We start from the raw sequence: 23,166 nt of genomic DNA, 5'->3' as shown, positions 1-23,166 counted from the left end.
TTTGGTGAACAAATAAATATATATATATATATATATGCACTCAAACCATTGTATTATTCTTTATAATACACTGTCTTTACTGTATTGAGGCTTTCTTTTTTCCTTTTACAAACCTTTGTTTCATCTTTCTGAAAAACAGTGAACACACATTAAAAGGCATAGAAAAATGTAGAAACCTATTAAGTAAATTCCCCAATGTTTTCAAAGTCTACAAGTAAATCAGTATGCTATCAGACTAAACAGGCAAATTCGGCAGAATTGTGTAGCCTGGCCTGTTAGTGAAACACCGACTCATACCAATAACATGCTGTGAGCACAAAATCTGATTCTTTTACAGTGAATCTCTTTTTTTTTCCTCTATTTTAGCACAGAACAGAACTCTGGAGGGAGCTATAAGCCTGCCATGAAGATGAGCAATGCCACAAGAGACAGATGGGGAAAAACTGGTTGAACTGATTTTATTTCTTTGAAACGAAGAGGATTATATAAGCTACCTGATGGCTCTAGGAGACTTTTTAGTATAAATGTAAATACTGGATAAGAAGGCTTAGTGACAATGCTCAACATGTGAGCAGTACAGTTGTTTACATTATATGCAACTCTGTGTACTTCATAGACTTAGAACACAATCATTTCAATAATTAGTCACATACAACTGAAGGATCCAGTCTCCTCTGTTTCATTAACAGCATTAATAAATTCTATGTATTTGCTCTGTTTTATTTATTACTTTGCAGCTCTACATGCCATGACAATTAATGCTTTTATCCTTTAAAAATGAAACATGAGAATCTCCTGAGCTGTGAGGGAATAAGGTTTCTACTTGCTCAAATCACTAAACTTTAGTACTAAGCCTCAGATTTGGACTGAGCTTAGTCAACATTTAAACACTTCAAGACAATGCTAAAACAAGTCCACATCTGAAAGCTGTGGGCATTCCTTATACTCACCAGGTGACTCCCCATTTGATTGACCTAGAGCTTCCGTGGAGCCTAAACTTACTCGTATGTGCACACCTCTGGGAAAAAAGGATGTTCACATAAGCCCTGTTGGGATCCAGAAACAAGATGGCAACACATCTATGCTTCATCCAGAGGAATACAATCAATTAGGCATTTTATGAACATGCCTAAGACTTAAAATGATTGTTGCTGGCAAAAAAAAGCCACACATCAACCCTGGGCATATTTCCCTGCCACTTCTTTTGTATCAGCTCTATAGCAGTAGCTTGACCACACAGTTAAGTTGGATCAGTTCAATCATCTACCTGATCTCAAAATGAAATAAATAAAAGATTAGTTTAAGCTGGACTGAAGAGAAAAATCACAGATGTTGGAGAGGGCTTGCATGAGCAGCCAGCACAGAGGGCAGAGCCTTCCCATCTTTTCAACAGCAGGCTAAACAAAGATCGGATTTAAGCCAAATGTGAAGTTGCAGGGAGAGGGATACACAGCACACTGACACAACCTTCAGGATCAGATCCATTCGAAAACACATCTGGAAGAGCAGTATCCATATGTGGGAACTGATGCTGGACAGTCATTACACAAGCAAACACAAAAGAAATACAAACAGAAAAATCTGTGGAAAAAGAAACAAAAATGCAAGTCTAGATGGACATTTGGAAGCATTTATTTTCTGAGAAGGTGGTCAAATACTGGAATGGGCTTCCTGGAAAAGTGGTCGATGCCCCAAGCCTGTCTATGTTTAATAGGCATTTGGATAATGCCCTTAACAACATGCTTTAACTTTTGGTCAGCCCTGAAGTGGTCAGGCAGTTGAGCTAGGTGATTGTAACTGAACTATTCTATTCTATTCCCACTTCTCACCTCAGAACCTTAATCACTGGGCTACACTCTGCTCCTAAAATGCTTTCCTTCTTGGCTGTGTAACAGCATAACTTCAACACAAGGAAAGGATGCCCCAGCCACTCCAAGTTCAGGCTGCTGCTGCGGCAAAGAAAGAAGGGAATTGTCCTTTCCTGGGACAAGGAACTTTCCTTAGAAAGTTGCCCATTTCAGTCCCTTCAGGCTGAGGAAGATCTAGAAACAGCTGGTTTAACTACTTAGTTTCCTTTAGGGAAGTATTACCATCTTATACAGTGGCCTTGATTTCAGCAGCTCACTTGGGCATCAGTGCCCTTCTAAGAATTAGTGCTCTGACTACTAAGCAGACAGAAAAGCAAGCACATTAAGTCAGGAGGCATGAGATTCAGACACTCCTCTGCTCAGCATTTTCACTGCATAGCAGCTTTTCAGGCTAAATATGTGGACTTCTTAGACTGTCTAGGTCTTCCCACTGATTTTGCAGATAGCTGACTTCAGTATTAATGCCTTAATACTTAATTTTCAGACCTTGAAAGTATGTATGGAAAACATTTAAATGGGTGCCTTACTTTCAGTGATCAATACTGAAAAGGATTAAACAAACTATCCCATCAAAACAACATCAACATGTGAAACAACTGCCCTTTAAGTTTTTTCTGGCCCTTCTTTCTCTTCTCACCTCATTTCTCTTCACTGTTCCTTTATAAAACCTCCTCCCTCAAGGACAGAAAATTTATTTCCAGGAATCTCTAATAACCTTCTGCTGTGCCTGTATTTCATCCACACTCACTCCATCTCACTTCAAAACAGTTAGAAAATACCTGCTTTTATGTCTAATCTTCTTAAAAAAATAGGAGATGGAAAACAAACTTAATGCATGACTATGTTACTTTGCTGCATGAAAAAGCTGACACACTTTATAGTATATGAAACAGGATGCACAGACACAAGAGAGACAAGTAATCCCACCTAAATCTGATGGAAAGGGAGCAATCTGACAGACAGGCACAAGACTAAACTGTTGTTTTCATACAAGCCTGTTACAGGCTGTTCCTGAGAAACTGGGACAAACTTAGTCTGATAATAACATCTACCTAATTTTAGAGCTTGATTTAAATGTCTCTAGAAGTGCTAATTCATAATAGAAAAAAACATCAGACAGCAGCAGGGACAATTGAACTGCACGTGGGACAACTCACGAATGCCCACAGTTTACAGAATACAAAGAAATACTATACATCAGTTATAGTTTACTTTAAAATGATCAACTTTAAGTAACAGCAATTCAAGTGCTGTTTCACATGGAGTTCAGTCATCCTTGTTAAGGCGTTGAGGGAGGCACGACACCTCGGTGTGACTCCAGCACTCTGACTTTAATCCACCTGTATGTTGATGGGGCTGTTGTGTTCGTTTCACCAGGTGCTAACACACATGTGAAAGATAACTCAACACTCCACCGTGCCAGCTCTCCTAAGCACATGCAAGACAATGACATCATCCAGCCCGAGTGACATTTTCTTAGCAGATACCATCTGTTCTGTTTCCATTAAAAAAGATGTTATATAACAAGATATTTAACCTTCTGCAGTTTATATTTAGTTATTCATGAAAGGACTTTGACAGAAAGCCTGTGAGCCTGTGCAACAAGCACAGAAGGAATTGGCTTGGTTAATTTTTGTACCTTAGTAGGATGGATCATAAGAACGCTAGACAATGGAGAAAAGACTAATTTATGGGCTAGCAAACACTAGGACCCTAAAAACAAGGCACAGGAAGAAAAATGCCCTTGGACAAAATAACGAGCAGCATGAGGAAGAGCTTTAAGGTGTAACCATCCATCAATGTCTAAAGAAAGTTGAAATGATGGCCTTTCACCAGATAATGGCTGATTAATCCTTTTTTGCCATCATTAGCAGAGGCAAGCATTAGAAAGCTAATGACGTAATTAAAAATTCAACAGAATAAAGGGAATAAGCACTTTTATTTGAGCTTTTGAATTACTGGCTTAGAGCCCAACAACATAAGATTTGCATCTCCTGGGGGTGAATCAAATATTGCACACTGTCACAATTACTTTGTCATTAGGAGATTAATAGCACTTTGTTGAAACAATTTTATAAAATGTTATAAATTGACAATCATACAAATTGTGCTTTAAAACACATTCTCAGATGCAGTGTTGTCAGCTACTCAGCATCCCTAGATTAGCAATCTTTTTTTTTATACTATCAATTTCCGACCAGGTCAAAGCCCAAGAGACCTGCAGGGCACTCAAGTCTCAAAGAGGAGTAAAATCTTTATGCTCAGTACAGCATGATCAAGTGATTGCTACTCCAACAAGAAGCAGTCTGGTAAAAAACAAGGACTGGGTGTTCAATTTGCAGTAATTGCAGCCAGTCAAAAATATAGTTTAGACTCATGGCAGTCATGAGCACCTTTAGGACAGGTAGGAGCACGCAGATACCAAGTGGTCTGTTGAGGAACATTCTACTATATGAGAAGGCATTTTTCATAAGCTGTTATGAAAATCAAATAAAGTAACAACCTAAATGTTTTTAAACCAATCTGAAAGATGGCACTTAGAAGTCTGAAACGAGACCAAGAGTTCAAAACAAAAATTACCGAAGCAAATTATTTTCTGGACAGAACTCAATGCAACAATCTATCACTTTACTAAAAGAGAAGAGCCTTAAAAACTGTTTTGGTAGAAAGAGGAAAAAAAAAAAAAAAAGAATTTAACAGATGGATAATGTATTTGCAGAAGTCAATAACGCTCCTCCAATTATCTTGATTAAGAGATAGCGTCCGTTTTACTTCTGTACTGCTTATATCTGAAACTATTAATGATTACTCCCACCTGATAATTGATTTATTTATAAACAAGACAAAAGGATAATGATTTTGTTAGAAATTATGCACAAACTAGAATCTTAACTTACAGAAAGGTCTTCTGCCTTTTAAGGTTTTACAAGGTCTTCTCTCTCTGTTGACCTCAGCAAGGCCAGCCAGCTGCTTAAGTTCAGCACCCTGTCAAACTAGAACAATTATACTTTCTACTGCCAAGGAGCTCCAGCTGTGAAAAACAGCATGATATACTGTATATTAAGACCTTGACTGGGTACAAGTGTCAACATCTCACACAAACTGACCTTATGTTATAAATATTTCAAGTTGTTCTATAAATTTGTATCTTCGAACGTTACAAAACAGGAAAGCAACTATGATAAAACCAGCACAGTGTGCTCCAAAAGTGTTGCATTTATAGGCATTTGCTTTGCACTTTCGCTGTCAATCCCTTCTGTAAGTTTGGAGGGATAACTTTAAAGGAGTCTTGCAGGATGCATATATTTAAAAAAAAAAAAAAGGTTGAATCTTTGGCTGTGTTTACTACACAGCAATGAAAGACTTGTTTGTTACGTTTTAACTACTGAGACGACAGAAATTTTTCAGGACTCAAAAATGCAAATATTCCTAACCTCAAGTATTTGCCTGTCTGTGAGGTTGAAGGCTATCATGCCTAGCGTTTTCCCAAAAGAACTCACACTGGGAAAGAGCATTGTAAATCTATGCACTAAACTGATCCTCTGACACTGGAGGGAACAGAATCAGACTGCAGAAAGCTTAGTTAAGCTAAAGGAAAAGAAGCTTTTTCCAGAGTGATTAATCTCTTCAGCATAATTCAAATACAGTTGGAACAACAGCAGCATTGTTCAGTTAAACAGCATTTAATTAACTGTTTTCAGTCACTGAAGAACATTCTTTTCTTGTGTACAGACAGCTGTAGGAGATAGGTCGTAATGGGGGAAATCAAAGAAACTGACACCCTTGTTTATAATATAAATAAATCTATCACAGATAGATTTAGAAAGCTCTTAGAAACAGAACACTAGAAAAATGCAAAGAAGAGTTTAGATGCAGAGTTAGAGGTGTACGTAAAAAGCTAATTTTGACCACTTGTGTGGGATTCATGTCACCTAATTTTAGGCATCTCTGACAGAGATGAGCTGGTTGCCCTGGGCTTCTTTATACCCAATGGAGAGCAAAAAGACCCCTTTCAGGAATGATTAACTGAACTTGTTTTAGATGTCAACCGTAGAAATTAGATGAACTACTCCCTATAAATCCCTCAATCCTCCTCCTGCCGCCCTAATCCCACCTGTCAAGTGAGTCCAGGAGATTAGTAGGCACATACGGCATGGACGTCTGATCAGGAGGGGGGATGGGACAGGGGGAACACGATAGACACCCCACCCACACCACAACCACCCTCCACATCATCTTACTTCAGTGCTCAGGGGTTTTGTGGTTTGGAAGGGAAAAAAAAACAGTGATCTTTATTCTCTAGCAAAACTCCCAAAACCCAGTGTTTTGCAATTACTTGGCAATGTTCTGCACCATACCTGCAGCAAACAAGCAGCAGGGACAGCCTGGAATTCAGGTATCTTTAGGATTTGAGGGTATTTTTGTACTTCAGCTATAATCCACTGATTTTTTTTTTTATTTGATTTTTAATTTATAATCTGAAAATATTTAGATAAAACAATTGTGAGGAGGGTAAGGAAAAGGTATTATCAACTGTGAAATATGAGAAATTGATATTTAAGATATTTGGGAAGCAGCAACATGTTATTTTTAAATGAAAGTCCAGATCAAACTATTTCAATTGCTCTGAAAAACAGGACCCTCTTCAAAAAAGTACATTTTCTTAAAAAGGAGTTGAATTACCACTGTTGTGAAGGAAAATCTGAATCATCAAGAACATCCATAAAAAAAAAAAAATAAAAGTAACAACTTTTTAAAATTCTGTTGTAAATAGTTTGTATTAGCTGGAAGAAACAGTTTAATTTAACCAACTTTTACAAGGAATAGGACTGGTTTTATAAGCCACTATTTTTATTAACAGAGTAATTAACAGGTCATTTAAACACAAATTACCATTCACGGCATGGGAACTGCTGATTACATGTTTATTATAATTAGGGCAAGCCCAAGTAGAAGTGAGAAGCCAATATAAAACCATAGTTACAAGCACGAATAGAATGGAAAGTGGCAACATTTGGATCCAAGCAGTGTTACCACACAGCGATTCTGTCATTGAAATACAGACTCACATAAGAAATTAATTATAAAAACTAGAAAGAAGCCAACAGAATAAGATTATTGCAAGTTGCTTACCAATATCGATGTATTTTGGGTCCAAGGGAGTGCCAAGAGAATTGCAGAGAACCAGCACATACTGTATGGAAATAAAAGTAAGTGTCATTACTAGCACGTTTTTGGTAAATTGGTAAATTACACAAGGTTTTCTATGAAGGTGTCTCTCATAACACACAATTTAACGTTGATCAGCAACAGAAAACAGAGAGACCACAACTTCAGCAAATATAAAGCAGCATAAGCATGACAGTAATGAGATATTTGCCAATTAGCACTAAAAACAAAGCCAAGCACAAAATAGGGAAATGACCAGCTGTTTTAAGTGAAGGAGCAAATCTACTGTGCAAAATACAACATGCAGGATGTCCCACCAGCAGGGTCCACAGATGACATGTGAGCAAGACAGCCAGTGTCTCAGTTCCTGCTCAGTGGGGCACACACTGTACTGCGATTCTTTACTAGCAAGATACACCAGCAATTTCTCAGTGAGTCAGCTCTGGCCTAGCTGTTCATGCAAAGGAGAATCTCCAACTCCATCAGGCTCCTTCGCTAGCTCCCAGAAGTTAGGACCCTTGTTCTATCCTTTGCAGACCTCAATCTTGAACCTCTAAGAGGGCTACAATGTGGGGAGAACTGTGAATGAGGCTATTGCTCTGCCCTGCAGTACTGCAGATAATACACAACTAGTGAGTTTTGTTTGTTTTGCCCTTCTTGTAATCCTGCTTGGAAACCTCTGACAGCACAGATGCCTCAGATGGGTCTGTTAAACTCAGGGAGATGAAAATAAATAAAAATTGACCTAGACACCAGTGTTTCATTGTTGTTGCTGACGTATTTATTTTTCCAGACCTAAATCAAGGAATAAATAGTTTTATGATGATTGCACAGGAAAATAAGAATGTCTTGAATGAAAACTGTGGAAACTAAGTAGCAACTTTTACTATGAAATCTTTAGATTAAAAAAAAACAAAAACAAAACAAACAAAAGACAGGGCTGCCAAAACCTGGATCACTTAAAAGCTATTATCCTGACTCTCCAAGTGTCCTGATTTTTAGCTGGAACAGAGCTGGGATTCTTTTTAGTAGCTAGAACAGTGGTGCATTTTGCTTTCAGCCTGGGACTTGTTATGAGAGGGAAACTCGACTGCATAATTTGTGGTAGTGGGGGAGAGCGGGAACACAGTCTGCAAAGGGCTGTGTTGGCTGCTAGCCAAGGGCTGGCCTAGTGAAACTGTCACACCAGGAAATGGAAGATAATTAGTTCTTCATAGCTCTTTCACCTCCTGAACAATTAATGTAATTGTGGTAGCAGACTACAGCACCTCTACAGCTTACCCCTGAAAGACTGATAGCTTATTAATCACACTGAATGGCAGAATTTAGGTTTTCAGCTACTGCATGAACTTGATTATTTCAAAGAAAAAGATCTGAACAAGGATTTATTTTAATTAAATAATTTATTTTTCTGGCTCTGCCAACAATAAACACCTCTCAAAAATAGTATTTTTATTTCTTTGTTCATGAGTTAAGCCTTCCACTAGCATTCTCGAATTTCTCTTTTCCAAAAATTATATTGAGCCTCCACCTCTGTAGCAAATCAAAGCTGACTTTTTAAATTCTTTATTGTTTGCTTCCATTATGTTTATACTCACTCTTCTCTGGTTAATCATCCCAACATTCACTTTTTAATCAATTTCTCTTTTATGCCCTTATTTCTTCACAGGAGAGAACCTCTCCTATGAGGACAGGCTGAAAGAGTTGGGGCTATTCAGCCTGGAGAAGAGAAGGCTCCGGGGAGATCTTATAGCGGCCTCTCAGTACCTGAAGGGGCTACAAGAAAGCTGGGGAAAGACTTTTCATAAGGACAACTAATGACAAAACAAGGGGAAATGGGTTTAAACTGAAAGAGGGGAGGTTTAGATTAGATATTAGGAAGAAGTTCTTCACTGTGAGGGTGGTCAGACACTGGAACAGGTTGCCCAAGGAAGTTGTTTTTGCCCCCTCCCTGGAAGTGTTTAAGGCCAGGCTGGATGAGGCTTTGGGCAACCTGGTCTAGTGGAAGGTGTCCCTGCTGATGGCAGGGGGGTTGGAACTAGATGATCTTTAAGGTCCCTTCCAACCCAAACCATTCTATGATTTCTAAGTCAGTAGATCAGAGACTACCAAGGAGTGGTGGGGTAATGGTGTCCAAGAGAGAGGCAGGATGAGCTACACAGGGTGGTGTCAGGACGAAGGAGTTTGCATTGTCTGATCCGATCAGAGCAGAAGGCTCAAGCCTCCTTCTGGGTATCGAGTTCTCTGTAACTTACTGACATTCGTATCTGCTTGCAATACTTTTAAACAGTTCCTGCTTTTTGCTGAAATTACTCTTCTTACCCCATCAGCTATTGCTGTACATTTTGCAGCCTTGAAATCACAATTCTAACAACTAAAATCTATTGCAAAACAAATCTGTTTTGCAGAAAGCAACTCTAGTGAACTGCTATCCAAAGGATTAAGCTTGTTCACTTCATTTCCTAAAAGCTGACCCTCTCACAGTGTTAATAATTACACTGGAGCCATTTAGAAAGAACTGAAAGATGCCTAGTACCTATAATTTTCAGAGGCTAAAATTAAATCCTTTATTTATGCTCAAGAAAGTTACACCAAGTCCCTTTCTGGGTTGTAAAAACAAAAACCATAAAAATCTCAATTTATTGCATTCAGTGTCACCAAATGGGTTTGGCCATGTATACCATATTTTAAATCCCTAGGACAGTGCACTATTTATGGCACAATGAAGCAAAGCAGCACTAAAGCATGATTTTTTTACCGTTGCACCAATTGAATCCGTCTCATGCTCCTCCTTTGTAAGCAATATCCAAGTGATACAGAAAATAATGCAGAAGCAAACACAGTAAGAAAAACCATGTGGCAGTTAGCATCCCGCTAACCAAAGGATACATTTATCACATCATTTGTCACTACATTTAAGATAAATAAATAAATGGAGCAGTTGGTAGCTACATGAGATTTATACCACTTTAAAAATTCCCTTTCTTTTCCAATTCTGACTGATTAAATATTTGCTACCATTCTGATGCTCTACTGCTTTTAGCTTTTCCTTGGAGAATGGTTCTAAATATTTCTAAAGAAACATTTAATTTTGAAGGCTGCATTAAGTTACTAATGGCTACAAGAAGTTAAAATATAGAGGTAGTTAATTGGTTCTGCACATTTTTCCTGTTACTTTGTTGTTGCTGGGGTTCTTTGTTTTTAAACACTGAGCCCATGCCAGTGCCATTCTGTCTAATGACAATTGAATGACACACTCCGAGACAGATTCAGAATTTTACATTTCATCTGATTCTGTGTGTAAAGCACTGACATGTGGCACTGAGCATTTCAAGTGAAAATTAAAAGAAAGACTTTACCTGAGGTTGATTTTCATCTGCTCTAGTTGCTAAAACACAGAAGTCTCCGTAAGTTGTTATGGAAATCAAGCCCTTGACGTATTTCACATACTTCTCATTGTTTTTTGTGTCCCAGAAGACTACACAGTATTCTGGGCGATCGGGGCGAGTGTACGCATAAACAACCGTATTGGAGCAGTAACCCCACTGCCAAGAGAGACAATTTTGATAAAACCTATCAGAAATTATAAGATTTCAATAAAAAATTGTTCGCAGCTGTGAAAGAAAGTGTTTATGTCATATACACAATCAGTATTCAACATTCTTTACCTGTCAAGTGATGAAATGATTTATTAAAAGTATGTGAACACAGCTCTGGTAACAAGTTACTTGCATAATATTAAACTGGCAAAAGAAGCCTCCCCACCACCCAGAGCAACCTATCGCAATCAGAACTGGAGGAACAGCCTCAAAACCTGACAAGATGTCACTTCCCCTTGTTTTTTCCTTCTACAGCAGGTACACAAAAATACCCACTGCGATGATGGCTTTGGCCATGAAAATGCTTGCTTCATGACTTCATTTGGAAACCCACAGTTCATTTCCCAAGGGAAATATAATAAACACCTCAAACAGCAAAATCCCTGAAGCAGATAAAAATAAGCAATTACATTAGAGCGCTATAATAACTCACATCACCCCTTCCATATTAGTAACATGAGAAAAACCCTCCCTCCCCCCTAGAAGAATATAATTATTCGTGCAACAAGCAGGAGAAAGGGCAAAAAGGCAAAAGAAGAAAAACAGAATATCCAAACACTGTAAAAACCATGAAGATGTGTTTTATTGCATTCAACTGATTTAAATTATAGAAATTAATAATGAAAACCCTTTCTAACACAGCAGAATCAGAAAATATCTGAGGAAGGAGGTGAAGCTGACAAACAAATGAGATATAAAGCAAACCACTTCAGGATGACGATGCAATTATAGAAAAACTAATGGAATTCTCTGCATCAGCATTTACTAGAGCAAGAGAAGAAAGCTTGTTAGAGAGCTGGCCAGAAGGGTTCCCACACTCTACAGGGAATGAAACCGAGACGATAAACTAAAATATCAAAAGAACCTTTAGACTAGATCTATAAACTGAATGGTAATAAATTGCCAGAACCCAATGGTTTTCACTCAAGTGGAGTTCTGTGAGAATTCAAACACAATGCTGTGGAGCACAGCCAGAGGAACGGGAGGGGGAAGATGTAAAAAGCATTATGATTCTGGGAATCACAGATCAGCAAATCCAGCTTTCACAGAAAGCAGACATGGGGGAAAAAAACAACTCAAAACTATAAATAATGGTATTAGATGGACATGGATAAATTCAATACACTGGACAGTCATCAGGGTTTTAGCCCTGCCAGTTGTACCTCATTCAATTGTTATTATCAATTATTATTATAATTTATTATTATTTATTATCTTTCAGAGAGGAAACAGGCAGGCAAATGACGATAACCCAACTGATATGACCTACTTGGATTTTCAAGAAAATTAAGCTCATTTTGGATACAGGAAGAAAAATAAAACCACTGGAATAAAAGTAGTTGTTGACAAGCAAGAGCACTACCCACAGGATCCTTTCTAGAGATGGAACGTACTGGAATGTACACTATTCTGAACATTCAAAATTTAAATGAAAGGAGTAAATTATAACAAGTCAATAAACTGTAAATCATGTTTGTCAAATGTAAAACTGATTTCAGGAAGTGGCAAAGGTCCCCAGAATGCTGGATGATGAGGATATAAAGTGAAATTCAACATAGATTTGAACAAGGTAATATACACCAGAAGAAATGTAACTAGAGCTATAGACTCCAAATTAGTATTACAAATCCAAAAAGATACCATGCAAACTATGAATAGTTTAAAAAAGATCAGCTCAATTCATAGTTTTTACTGTCATATCAATTTAGAATCTCCTTTTATTGTAATACTCAAAAAATACAGGAAACTGGATTATTCAGTAGATTGGTAATGTAACACTAACACTTCATCTCCAGGTCATTACTTCCAATCCAGCCTAAATTAATCTCAGCTTTGAATCACTATAATTTAATGAATGTCATCTTTTAGAATATCTGGTTCCTAAAAGGGAGTTATATAATCAGAAAGAACATAGCAGTAGCAATGTGTATTATTTATTGAAACAAAACACTTATCATTCACCATAAAAATAATTAACACTGAAACTGAGTACACTACCAACAGGTTGAGTTTATTTGCTGCAGGAATAAATTAATTTGAGCACATTTTTTTCCACTTTAAATATGCAAAAGGAAAAAAAAAAAAAAAAGAGGGTTTACAGATGCAGTTTCTAAAACTACAGTTTCAAAATATTATTCATTTGCAAACTGTGCCAGATTTTGAAGTACACATGGTCTCATAGATACTGATGAGGGCAAGAAAAAGCAACAGGCCTGTGTTCCAGCTGTTACACATTTCCCAGAATAAACATTAGGTAGCATTCCCTGCGAGACTAATTTCCAGCTCAGATTTCCAAAGTCTTTTCCAGCAGATTTACAACAAACTATGCAAGATTGCTTCCTAGTAGATTTGTGTTTGTAACTCCCTGACCAATGATTTTTCAGAAACAACTGGAAGAATACTTTTCAATATAGGTGCAGTATGTCCCTCACATTACATTCTTTGTCTCCCTATCACAGTGGTATGTCCCTCACATTACATTCTCTGTCTCCCTATCACAGTGGTTACACACTGATGATTAAAGAACATCTCCTTTGCTGGAAAAATAAAAACTATACAATATTGTATACTGGTCAGTAATCGCTATTTTTTGTTAAAATTGTAAATTTAAGTGAAATAGTCCTAACTAAAAACAAAACAAAACAACCAACCAAAGCCATATGGTAGACAAGGTAAAAACGTTATTTAGAATTAGCTGAATACACACCCCTAGAAAGTATATTGGGAATTGAAATGTAAGTAGGAAGTACACCTACAGCACAGAGCCACCAAGATGATGAAGGGAGTGGAGCACCTCCCTTATGAGGAAAGGCTGAGGGAGCTGGGTCTCTTTAGCTTGGAGAAGAGGAGAATGAAGGGAGACCTCATTAATGTTTATAAATATGTTAAGGGCGAATGTCAGGAGGATGGAGCCAGGCTCTTCTCAGTGATGTCCAACGATAGGACAAGGAGCAATGGGTGTAAACTGGAACACAGGAGGTTCTGCTTAGGCATGAGAAAAAACTTCTTTACAGTGAGGGTGACAGAGCACTGGAACAGGCTGCCCAGGGAGGTTGTGGAGTCTCCTTCTCTGGAGATATTCAACACCCGCCTGGACACCTTTCTAGGTGATCTCATTTAGGTTCCTGCTTTGGCAGGGGGATTGGACTGGATGATCTTTTGAGATCTCTTCCAATCCCTAATATTCTGTGATTCTGTGTGATTCTATCACTTCTACTGCTCAGGTTTCTACACAACTCTCCTCATTCAAGCTAATATTTCACCACCAGGAAAACAACAGTAAAAGTAAGGCTCAAACAATTCCCATTGTATCACTCAGTTTAACCAAACAGCAATGAAAGCACTGGAGCCTTACCCACATGAAAGCCTCAATTACTGCCAAATGTACAATCCCGCTCAATTTTGTTAATATTAACAAAACATACACTTCCTTCTTATGAAGATAAAATCACAAATTCATTATAAAAGCAATGGCTAAGTCATTCCATCACCAAGACAGACACTCATATTCCCCTAAAACTTCAAGTCAGCAGTGCTGATCAAACAGTAATCGTAAGTTAAGCACTGATTTATATATTAGAGAAAGCTGCTTCCTTCACCCCATTCATAAAGAGAATAAATATACAGAAAATTATTAATACAGTTAAGTGCCATATTACCACATACCTTGTAATCTGGACGAATGTTTGCAAAATAGATGTAAGAATCAACAGCCAGAGCAATTTTCAGTCCACTCCCCTCCCAAGACAAAGCAGATATCTGTTTGCCAGGAACTTTCAGTGTGCGCAAATGCTTGTTTAAAACAAAGAAAGAAAAAAGATTCTGAATTTATCATAGGAAAATCACTCTAAAATGCATAAACAACAGTTTTGATAGTCCATGAAAACCGAACATTCTTTACAGTACCCCATAATGACTCCCAAATTACAATACACAAGCAAACAAAGTGAGAGATACTTAACATGCATTACCATAAAGCTTTCTTTTGCCTCTATTATTTTTCTGTCAGAGAGAAAGAAAAAAGAGGACACAGTGATAGTTCAAACTTACAAAAATAAATAATAGATGGAGAATGACAGTAAAAACCTTTTTTCCTTTGGTTGGTAATTTGAATCACCTTTATAATTTCAGTCACTACTAAAATAAACACAACAATAGTACTGATACCAGACATGCCTCAGCAGTTCCATTCGTGCTTGAAGTGTATTACTTAGTTAGTTTAAACAAATAAAAACATCCAGCTTATCTATGTCCAGAGCATACAATGAATCAGCTGCAGAGGTATACAATTTGCAGTGGGGCAATGGACATTTTCCTCTTCTCTCTTCTCTTTCAAGAACAGTCTAAGAAAGGCAGTTAAATGTCCATTTACAATTTAAGAGATAACAAAGAAACACACTTTCCATTGTTTTTTTGTATCTTTATTTTAGTGTAGAATTTGATGTTGAATGAAGGAAACAATTGAAGAAAAAGATCTGTAAAAAAAACCTATAACCTTAGTCCCACAGAGCACTTGTTTGTGGGAAGCTTTTTGTTTGCAAATAATATAGAAGTACATAATAAGGGATACATTAATCTACTATTTACTGTAAGAGTTTGAATAAACTTAGGCTTTAAAAAAACCACAGCATTTTACTGAGCAGAACACTGATACTTATGCTTAGATCTAATTTTCCTTTTGAGGGCATAACTTTGAGCCTAAATAAACTGTTATCAATGAAGTTACACAGTTTAATACCTATTTCATGCTTTTGATCAGACGCAAATACCAAGTCCAAATACTGGTCACACATTATTCACAGAAGATACCATCTTCCAAAAAGTTAAGTCTGTATATGAATATCAGAACTAGTACAAAACAATTCTAAAATCTAAAGAATTTACTTCTAAACACTAGATATAGAATGTCTGTTTCAGTTAATCTGAAGGACACTAGCAACCAGAGACATAACATTATTGCCAAAACCTTTGGTTCCATCTAATACTTTCAACTAAGGAAACCTCAAGAGATGATGTTGGATCTTAACCCCTTTCACAGCACAGCTCACAGCTCTACCCTTACCGGTTACCCTCAGGGCTGACAAGTACTTCTTCTGTACAAAGGCCAAATTTCCTCACGCTGGTTCCTAACACTAACTTACTATTTACAGATATATTGCTAGGAGGGAAAGGGAAATTACCCAAAATTACCTTGCAAAGGAAGAACAGCACCATGAACAAAAATATATAGAAAAGTTGTCTCTCAACTGTTGAACATCTAACATCTTCTAAAAGAGACGGGATGTACAAGAAACATCCACAAAACAGTATCTTCAACAGACAAGTAAATATTAGAAACAGTTTACCTTTTCTGAGGTTTCTGAGACATTGCTTTTACCGATACCAGATGCTATTTTCTCAGTTTTACTGATTCCATAACAATAGAGGGGAGCATTCGCTGCCTTATTTTGAACTCCTGATCTAGAGATACCCAGGTCTCTTACACAGACAGTGGAGAAAGACAAGTACTTCCAGATTTGATACACAGATGTTAACTTAGCATCTTAAATGCTTATTGACTATAGTCTGAACTCAGGTATCTGACTGACTTAGGTGTTCAAAGTTAGGCACTGTACATATCCCATATTTTAGTGTTTTATGAGATGCACTCGGATTTTCACGCTGGCCACTAACTTGCTGTTTTAGAAGGGCATGTGGTTCTGTGTCATCTTTCCAGATCCAGATCAATCTCCTAGATGCCTTAGAGCATGTTAAACACACTGAACACCTACATTTTGGCATCCCAGTTCCACCAGTAATGACCATATAGACAAAACATACTACGACAAAAAAACATTTAAGTATATTAAGTATTTTTACCTCACCAAACGGAGTATAGAACTGCACAATGTTGACATCTTTATCTTGAGAAGTTGCTTTCAGGGAGCCTGCCACCGCCAGTACGCTTCCACAGTGGTTCCACTGAATACATACGATATTCATACCAGTGTCAAGCAAAACAGGATCTAGTTTTTAAAAAATAAAGATTAAGAATATAAACACAAGCAGACATTTTGGGTCAAGAGTAGCTCAGTAATTAGTACCACACACTTTGTACCTACTGTGGTCATTCTCTTCTCTCATTATCTGGCATCTTCCATTGTCATAACAGACAGCAAGACAAGGACAGTTGGGTTCAATGTAGCCTTCTGTTCCATGATACCAATGTATTCCAGCAATACTGAATGGTCCTGTTAAGTTCACCAAACAACTCAGTTTCATTTTCACCTAGAAAAGAATGTTTAGTTGTTTAAAGTCACATAAAACATGCTATGCAGAAGAACAATTTACATCTCTACCGATACCTTGCAAAAGACCAGATGTCTATGCAAAATTTACTTTCTGTCCCAAGAAAAATTTTCACATTCTCAAAATTTTAAGAGTGTGAAAAACCTTCTTCTTCAAAGCCAGATCATACATATGAAAACATATATTTTAACTACAAAGAAGTACTTTAATGTTGGCATTTTCATTCTTTGAAAAAAAAAAAAAAAAAAAAAACCCCAAAAAACCAAACAACAACAACAAAAAAACCACCACCACACACAAACAAACACAAGGAACCCCACTGGAACTTTGCAAAAAATAAAAATAATTTCAAGCCAATCGTGGCCACAAGATTTTTTTAAAAGGAAACTTTTTGTCAGCCTTTTCTTGATGAAAGTCTCTTGAATAATATATAAAAACCATTGGAAAAAAATAAGTGTCCAAATGAGAACATCAATTAAGTTTGTTGTCATAACCATATTCCAATATTCTAAATAAGTAAATGAAAATCAATAAGTAAACTGAAGTTGTAGGCATGCTGCAACATTACAGTTACTCCCTTTCTTTTTTCCACTTATTACCAGGTTTTCTCTGAAGCATGTAACATTCCTTATGTAATAAACAATGATGTGAGCAATGGGAAAACAAACTACTGCTGTATTCAAAAAGCACGCTAGCACTTTTAACATGAGCTTCATTTTAATTTAATGAGCATCACTACACATGTTTTTACATGTTCAATCACTACTGTAAGGCAAAAAGGCATCAGTTGATGTGATATTCATTTAGCTACCAAGAAAGAAATATTTATAGCAAAAAGCTGCAGTTGCATAAATCTTGAATAAATCTTTGTGCACCAGACCTTGTCCAGTTCTCAGTACTGAAGTCCATCAACTAAACAAACATGAAATAAATTAAGAGGAAGTAAGTTTTTATGCCTGTTGAAGTTGTATCTTTATTATACACCATGAACTTACAATAAAATTTCCCTGATTGTCATAAATGTGAATTTCTCCATTTGCCATTCCAAAGAGTAAAACTTTGCTATCAGAAGACCAGGCCACGTGGCACAGGTGGGTACCTTTCAAGTCTTTTCCCCAAATGCGATTGCCTGTAACAGAACATTGACTTAACTTAATAAACATACCACAAAACTAAAAATAGGATGCAAGTTACCCATGTTAAAACTAAAACAGCTAAAGAAAGTCAAAGCAATAATTATCAGGTAACTATTAATTGCATTTATCTAAAGAAACAGAGCCCCTATGTACATAATACTGGAAACAAAATCTATGTAATACCACAACAATTAATAGGGTTTAAATTTTACCATCCACTGATCCAACAATCACAGCTCCATCTTCATATACAATACAAATCTTTTGTCCATCAGCATTCCAGCTCATACTTCGAACAACAGATTTATTTCTGTTGTTAATCATCTCTTCATACCAAGCACCTATTAGTAGGGAATGAAAAATTGAGTTATAACCAAGTTATTTGAAAATCCTCTAGTGGATTCAAGGTACACACTAATCACTGAATTCAAAGAGTAAAATTACTCTCAATTAAAGAGATATGCAGTGACAGAAAGACAGTGACATTTCTTAGCAATATGAATTCCTGAAGTTGTTAAAAAAAAGACAAATAAAACATAATACAGACACACTAGAAGTTTATAAAAGTTAACTAGCAATCAAAGTAGCTGTTCAGTGAAATGGAGAAACCCAAGAATGGTCTGCTTATAAGTAAACATGAGACAGTAAGTTACATGAGACTCTGCAGTATAATATACAACAAAAAGCTACAGAAGCAGTAAGTTTTGGAAAGAAATTAAAAATAAAGGTTTTCTGCCTTTCAGTAAAACTTTAGCAAGACTATGCTATAGCGTTCCCCAGACTACACAGACCTTGTGAGACTCGGTGGTCAGATGTGAACTACTTATTTCCAAAAGAACTTGACGAATGAGGAAGCGGAGAGGGGAGCCAAGGTCCACGAGGGGCCCTACAGGAAGGGATCTGTGCTTATGTCATGTCAGAACTGACAAGAATACATGAGGAAACATAAACAAAGGCAACAACTGCCTTTGATAGGAACATGGATTCCCTAACTTGCTGGTTCTTTTCCAAAACTGAGAGATTATTTATGTGACAGTAGCCTCCACAGATCAGGCAGAAAGACTAATCAAGTGATATTCTTTATTCCTGAAATAAGAAGCTGAGGTACAATTTTATTTGTTTCCATTTTTCATTACACAAAAATCTGCAAGAGAAAAAGCAAACCCTTTATTTTCTTTTTCTTTCCCATATGTGTTGGAAAGTGGTTAATTTGACTGAGAAGTTTGCTGGCTTTCCAATGAACTTAAGTGAGAATATTTATGTGTGAAAAGATCAAAACCAATAAAAGCCAATTACAACAATACACTACTCGGTCATATTACTTCACTGCCTTAATTAAACATTTCTAAAGATTTTTTTTATGAAAGTATTTGATTGATGGAATATTATCTCATCTCAAATTTGTCCTGTAGAATACCTTTATACAGCATCCACACAATGATGAGTCCATTTTGATCACTGGTAGTCAGTTTTTGATACTGTTCATTCCATGTCACCACTTGCACAGACCCTAGAAAATTATACACATTTTTTATTTACACCATTTATGTAAGTTAATAAAAACTACTACATCCAACTTCCTCAGCCCAGAGCTTCTCAGACATTTGCACTGCTGACTTTGATTTAGTTTTAGGTATTCTTTCTGTATTACTCACTTGCTCTTTCAAAATTCTGCTTCTGTATTCACCTATTTGAGTAACACCCTCTACAGAGGCTGCTCAGAACGTTGCTCCAATACGCAAACCCCAAACTGTCCTTTGCGGTTGCGGCCGCCTCTGATTTGTCAGTCTGGGAAACTTACCAAAAACTCTACTGTCTTAAGAAGTTTTGGGGTTTTTCTTCTTAGTAGTTTGATCCTCAGCAGTGCTGCACTTTTATCTTCCTCGTGATTACACAAAGAGCACTCTACACACAATTCCTTGAAACATCGTCAAAACGTTTCTAAGCAGCATCTTATTTCACCAGTTCCACACTGGACATGAACTCGCCGCGTCAGGCGTCCCACTCTTTCATGCCCTCACCACTAGTCATCCATTTCCTCTGCACCCTTCCCATTTTTCAGCATTTCAGTCATGAACTTTATCAACAGAAGCAATCAAAGGTACCCTGAACGTCAGGGATTTTTGAAGGTAACAGTAATCTATTTCAGAATTTAAGGCATCCCTTCAAAATAGCCACTAAATCAATTCCTCACAATTCATTTTTTTGATCATATTTAACCAGGCCCCTGAAATAACCGGATTGTTGGTAGGTTTCAACTGCAAATCCCCATAATGTAAGGATTTCAGCATTGTCCATGGATGATGACCATGTAACATTTCTCATGCAAGAGTTTTAATTCCTCCCTGTCTAATTTTCTTGCATTCAATTTTTATTTTCACACACTATCATTCTCTAGCCTGTTTTCTAACCTCTCTAAGGTTTGTCTGTGTACTGTACTGTAGTCTACATACGTACACATGCTGTAATTTGTAAATAAAGAGAAAAGGAAGATTTATTTAAGACAGAGATCAGGTTTACTGAATTAACTTTGATTTCTGCAGAAAAAAATCTAAAGCTATCACAACATAAAAACAAATCTTACAGACACTATCAAAAACCCCAGGCTTATCCACGTGTCGCTAGAAAATATTGCTTAAGGAGGCTTTCAGTCTCAATTCTAATTTTAGCTTATTGTACAGTTTAAAGCTTTATATATACAGTGTAAGACAAAATTGTTCTTTTCTTTTAAGCTCAGTAGAACATCATGGTTACTTTAATGCAGCAATTCCAGCATCAATCGCCCATCCAATCAGCATTTCTCTTCTGCTATAAAGCATTCTTTATCTGTCATAAAAACATCTTCCAGCCCCATGCAACTGATCAGCACATCCAGATTACACAGAATCACAGAATGCTGGGGATTGGAAAGGACCTCGAAAGATCATCTAGTCCAATCCCCCTGCAAGAGCAGGAACCTAAATGAGATCACACAGGAAGGCATCCAGGCGGGTTTTGAATGTCTCCAGAGAAGGAGACTCCACAGCCTCTCTGGGCAGCCTGTTCCAGTGCTCTGTCACCCTCACTGTAAAGAAGTTTTTTCTCAAGTTTAAGCGGAACCTCCTGTGTTCCAGCTCACACCCACTGCCCCTTGTCCTACCATTGGGCATCACCATGCTGAAGTCAGAGATAACAAGTCTGCACAATTTAAAAAGAAAAAGTCCCTCTGTAATATAACACTTTCAATAGCTTCATCCACTTAAATGGAAACCAATACTTCCTGCTCAGACTTAACCTTGCAACATCCATAAGCAAACTGTAAACCACAACAGGCAGAGCTTGGGTTGTGCAGCACGCGTTCTGCATCGAGCACACCTCTCAGCCAGGACTGAGGCAAGGCCAGATCACGCTGATTCTCAACCCAGTAATTCACTCACAACCATGAAAGACTGAATGCAGGTCTTTCATCAGGTAACTTGGTAAGAAGAGACAGCCAAGCTGTCACATACCTGAGCTGAATACTGATAATCTTCATTCCAGGCTTATAATAAGAAGTTACAGCAACTCTATCAACTTCGCAAAATCTTGCATTCCAGGCTTATAATAAGAAGTTACAGCAAAATTACTCTATCAACTTCGCAAAATCTTTTCTATTTTTTTTATTCTAATCAAAAGTACATGAAATGTCCAAAGACACTTACCACTATGGCCTTCAAGAGTCTGATTCACAGAAAGATTGCTAGGAGCTGCAAGTCCCTTTATTTTTGTTTCATCTAAAAATAACAAAAATAGCTATAAAATAAACCTAATAAAGCATACATATTATTGTGCTGCCTCTATCAATCCTGCAGCTCTAATCAGTATTTATATAGATAAAATAATTCACTTAGAACTAGGTAAACTGTAACTGCAGGATGAATTTTCCACCCCCAGTTCACTGTGTTTGCTACTCACATCTGTCATCCAAATTCATATACTCTAGGAGTTTTTCAGGAAAAAAACAAAACAAAATCAAAAAACCCCAAAACAACAACAAAAAATCATGACTATCACATTCTGTTACATGCAGGAAAAAGTTTTAAAGAATTTTAAAATATATTAGATTTCAGTTTTCTTGAAACATTTACTTAAAAAATAAGTACACAGCTTTCTCCCTAAAATAGTGAAGATGGTAGAGAATATTCCAACCAAATCAAGAAATAATGAAGTAAGTTCCAAAATAAATTGGAAACCTATACAAAAAGAATAAGAATGAAATGTATGACCTGGAAAAAAAGAGAAGCACTGAAGAGAATTTCAGCAGATAAAACAGGTAGACAAATTACATCGTGCTACGTAAGTCAAACTGGAGGAAAACAGTGTTCAAAAGAAAATGAGAGCATATTCAGTGTTTATGCAAATATATAACTATCTATGTACAGATTTAAAACATATGCAATATTGTCAAATAACCTGTGAAAGGAGTTATGCTTTCAGAATTCTAAAGTGTGGTGGATTTTGTTCTTGATTTTTTTTTTAAAGTCTCATTTACCTGTCTGTGTTTCTAATTTTAAAACTTTCAGTAATCCATCCTCTCCACCACAAGCTATGAAACCTTGATCCTTATTCCAGGAAATACATCTTAATCGAACATTACCAGGAATTGCAATCTGAAAAAGAAATATTTTGTATCTCTGCATAGTTGTAAGAGTCGTGGAAGTTTTATTTTAAATACTCTATTTGAACACCTCAAAGACACCTATGACAGCACACAAGATGATAAACTTATTTCTATGCACACATCAGTACATGCAAAGCCAGAAGACAACTGGAATTACAAGCATTAGTGAAACTGTGAGAAAAGGGAAAGATAACACATGCAGTAAATAATGACAACAGGACATCCTCAAAGGTGTGCAGAGAAGGTGCCATGAGCAAGCAACCAAACAGGTGAGAGGGATCACACAGTGGACAGGGCTCTGCCACGAGCTGGTCTCCAGCTGAGGAGCGATGTCCGACGTCTCCTGGGGGACCAGGTGCTCGGGAGGCACCTGAAGACCCCAGGAACCCCAAGCTCCAACCCAGGCCGAGAGGGAGCAGGCAGGGCAGTGCAAGGACCAAGCCCACGGCCGCACCACCAGCGCCAGC

At 37.2% G+C, this 23,166-nt stretch overlaps 1 protein-coding gene across 1 annotated transcript in view; it reads right to left on the bottom strand.

Annotated features, from left to right (window-relative positions):
- LOC104527714 (WD repeat-containing protein 35-like) overlaps positions 1–22,718 on the bottom strand; it is a gene marked incomplete at its 3' end in the record, with an annotated part of 24,584 nt that extends 1,866 nt beyond the window's left edge. Inside the window, exons 1-11 of the mRNA XM_010171509.1 lie at positions 22,571–22,718; positions 21,741–21,812; positions 19,478–19,570; positions 18,273–18,401; positions 17,920–18,053; positions 16,738–16,903; positions 16,496–16,641; positions 14,303–14,428; positions 10,397–10,582; positions 9,796–9,828; positions 7,002–7,062 (exon numbers count right to left, since the gene is read on the bottom strand). Of these exons, the coding sequence (XP_010169811.1) occupies positions 7,002–7,062; positions 9,796–9,828; positions 10,397–10,582; positions 14,303–14,428; positions 16,496–16,641; positions 16,738–16,903; positions 17,920–18,053; positions 18,273–18,401; positions 19,478–19,570; positions 21,741–21,812; positions 22,571–22,718 (1,294 nt within the window). The remainder of the gene's footprint in view (positions 1–7,001; positions 7,063–9,795; positions 9,829–10,396; positions 10,583–14,302; positions 14,429–16,495; positions 16,642–16,737; positions 16,904–17,919; positions 18,054–18,272; positions 18,402–19,477; positions 19,571–21,740; positions 21,813–22,570) is intronic.
- Between the last annotated feature and the right edge of the window lie 448 nt (positions 22,719–23,166).

The sequence above is a fragment of the Antrostomus carolinensis genome, unplaced genomic scaffold, assembly GCF_000700745.2.
Source record: "Antrostomus carolinensis isolate BGI_N321 unplaced genomic scaffold, ASM70074v2 scaffold44377, whole genome shotgun sequence".
NCBI classification, from domain to species: domain Eukaryota; kingdom Metazoa; phylum Chordata; class Aves; order Caprimulgiformes; family Caprimulgidae; genus Antrostomus; species Antrostomus carolinensis.
Note: the sequence above shows the minus strand (reverse complement) of the source record. Positions and strands in the feature narration are given on the sequence as shown.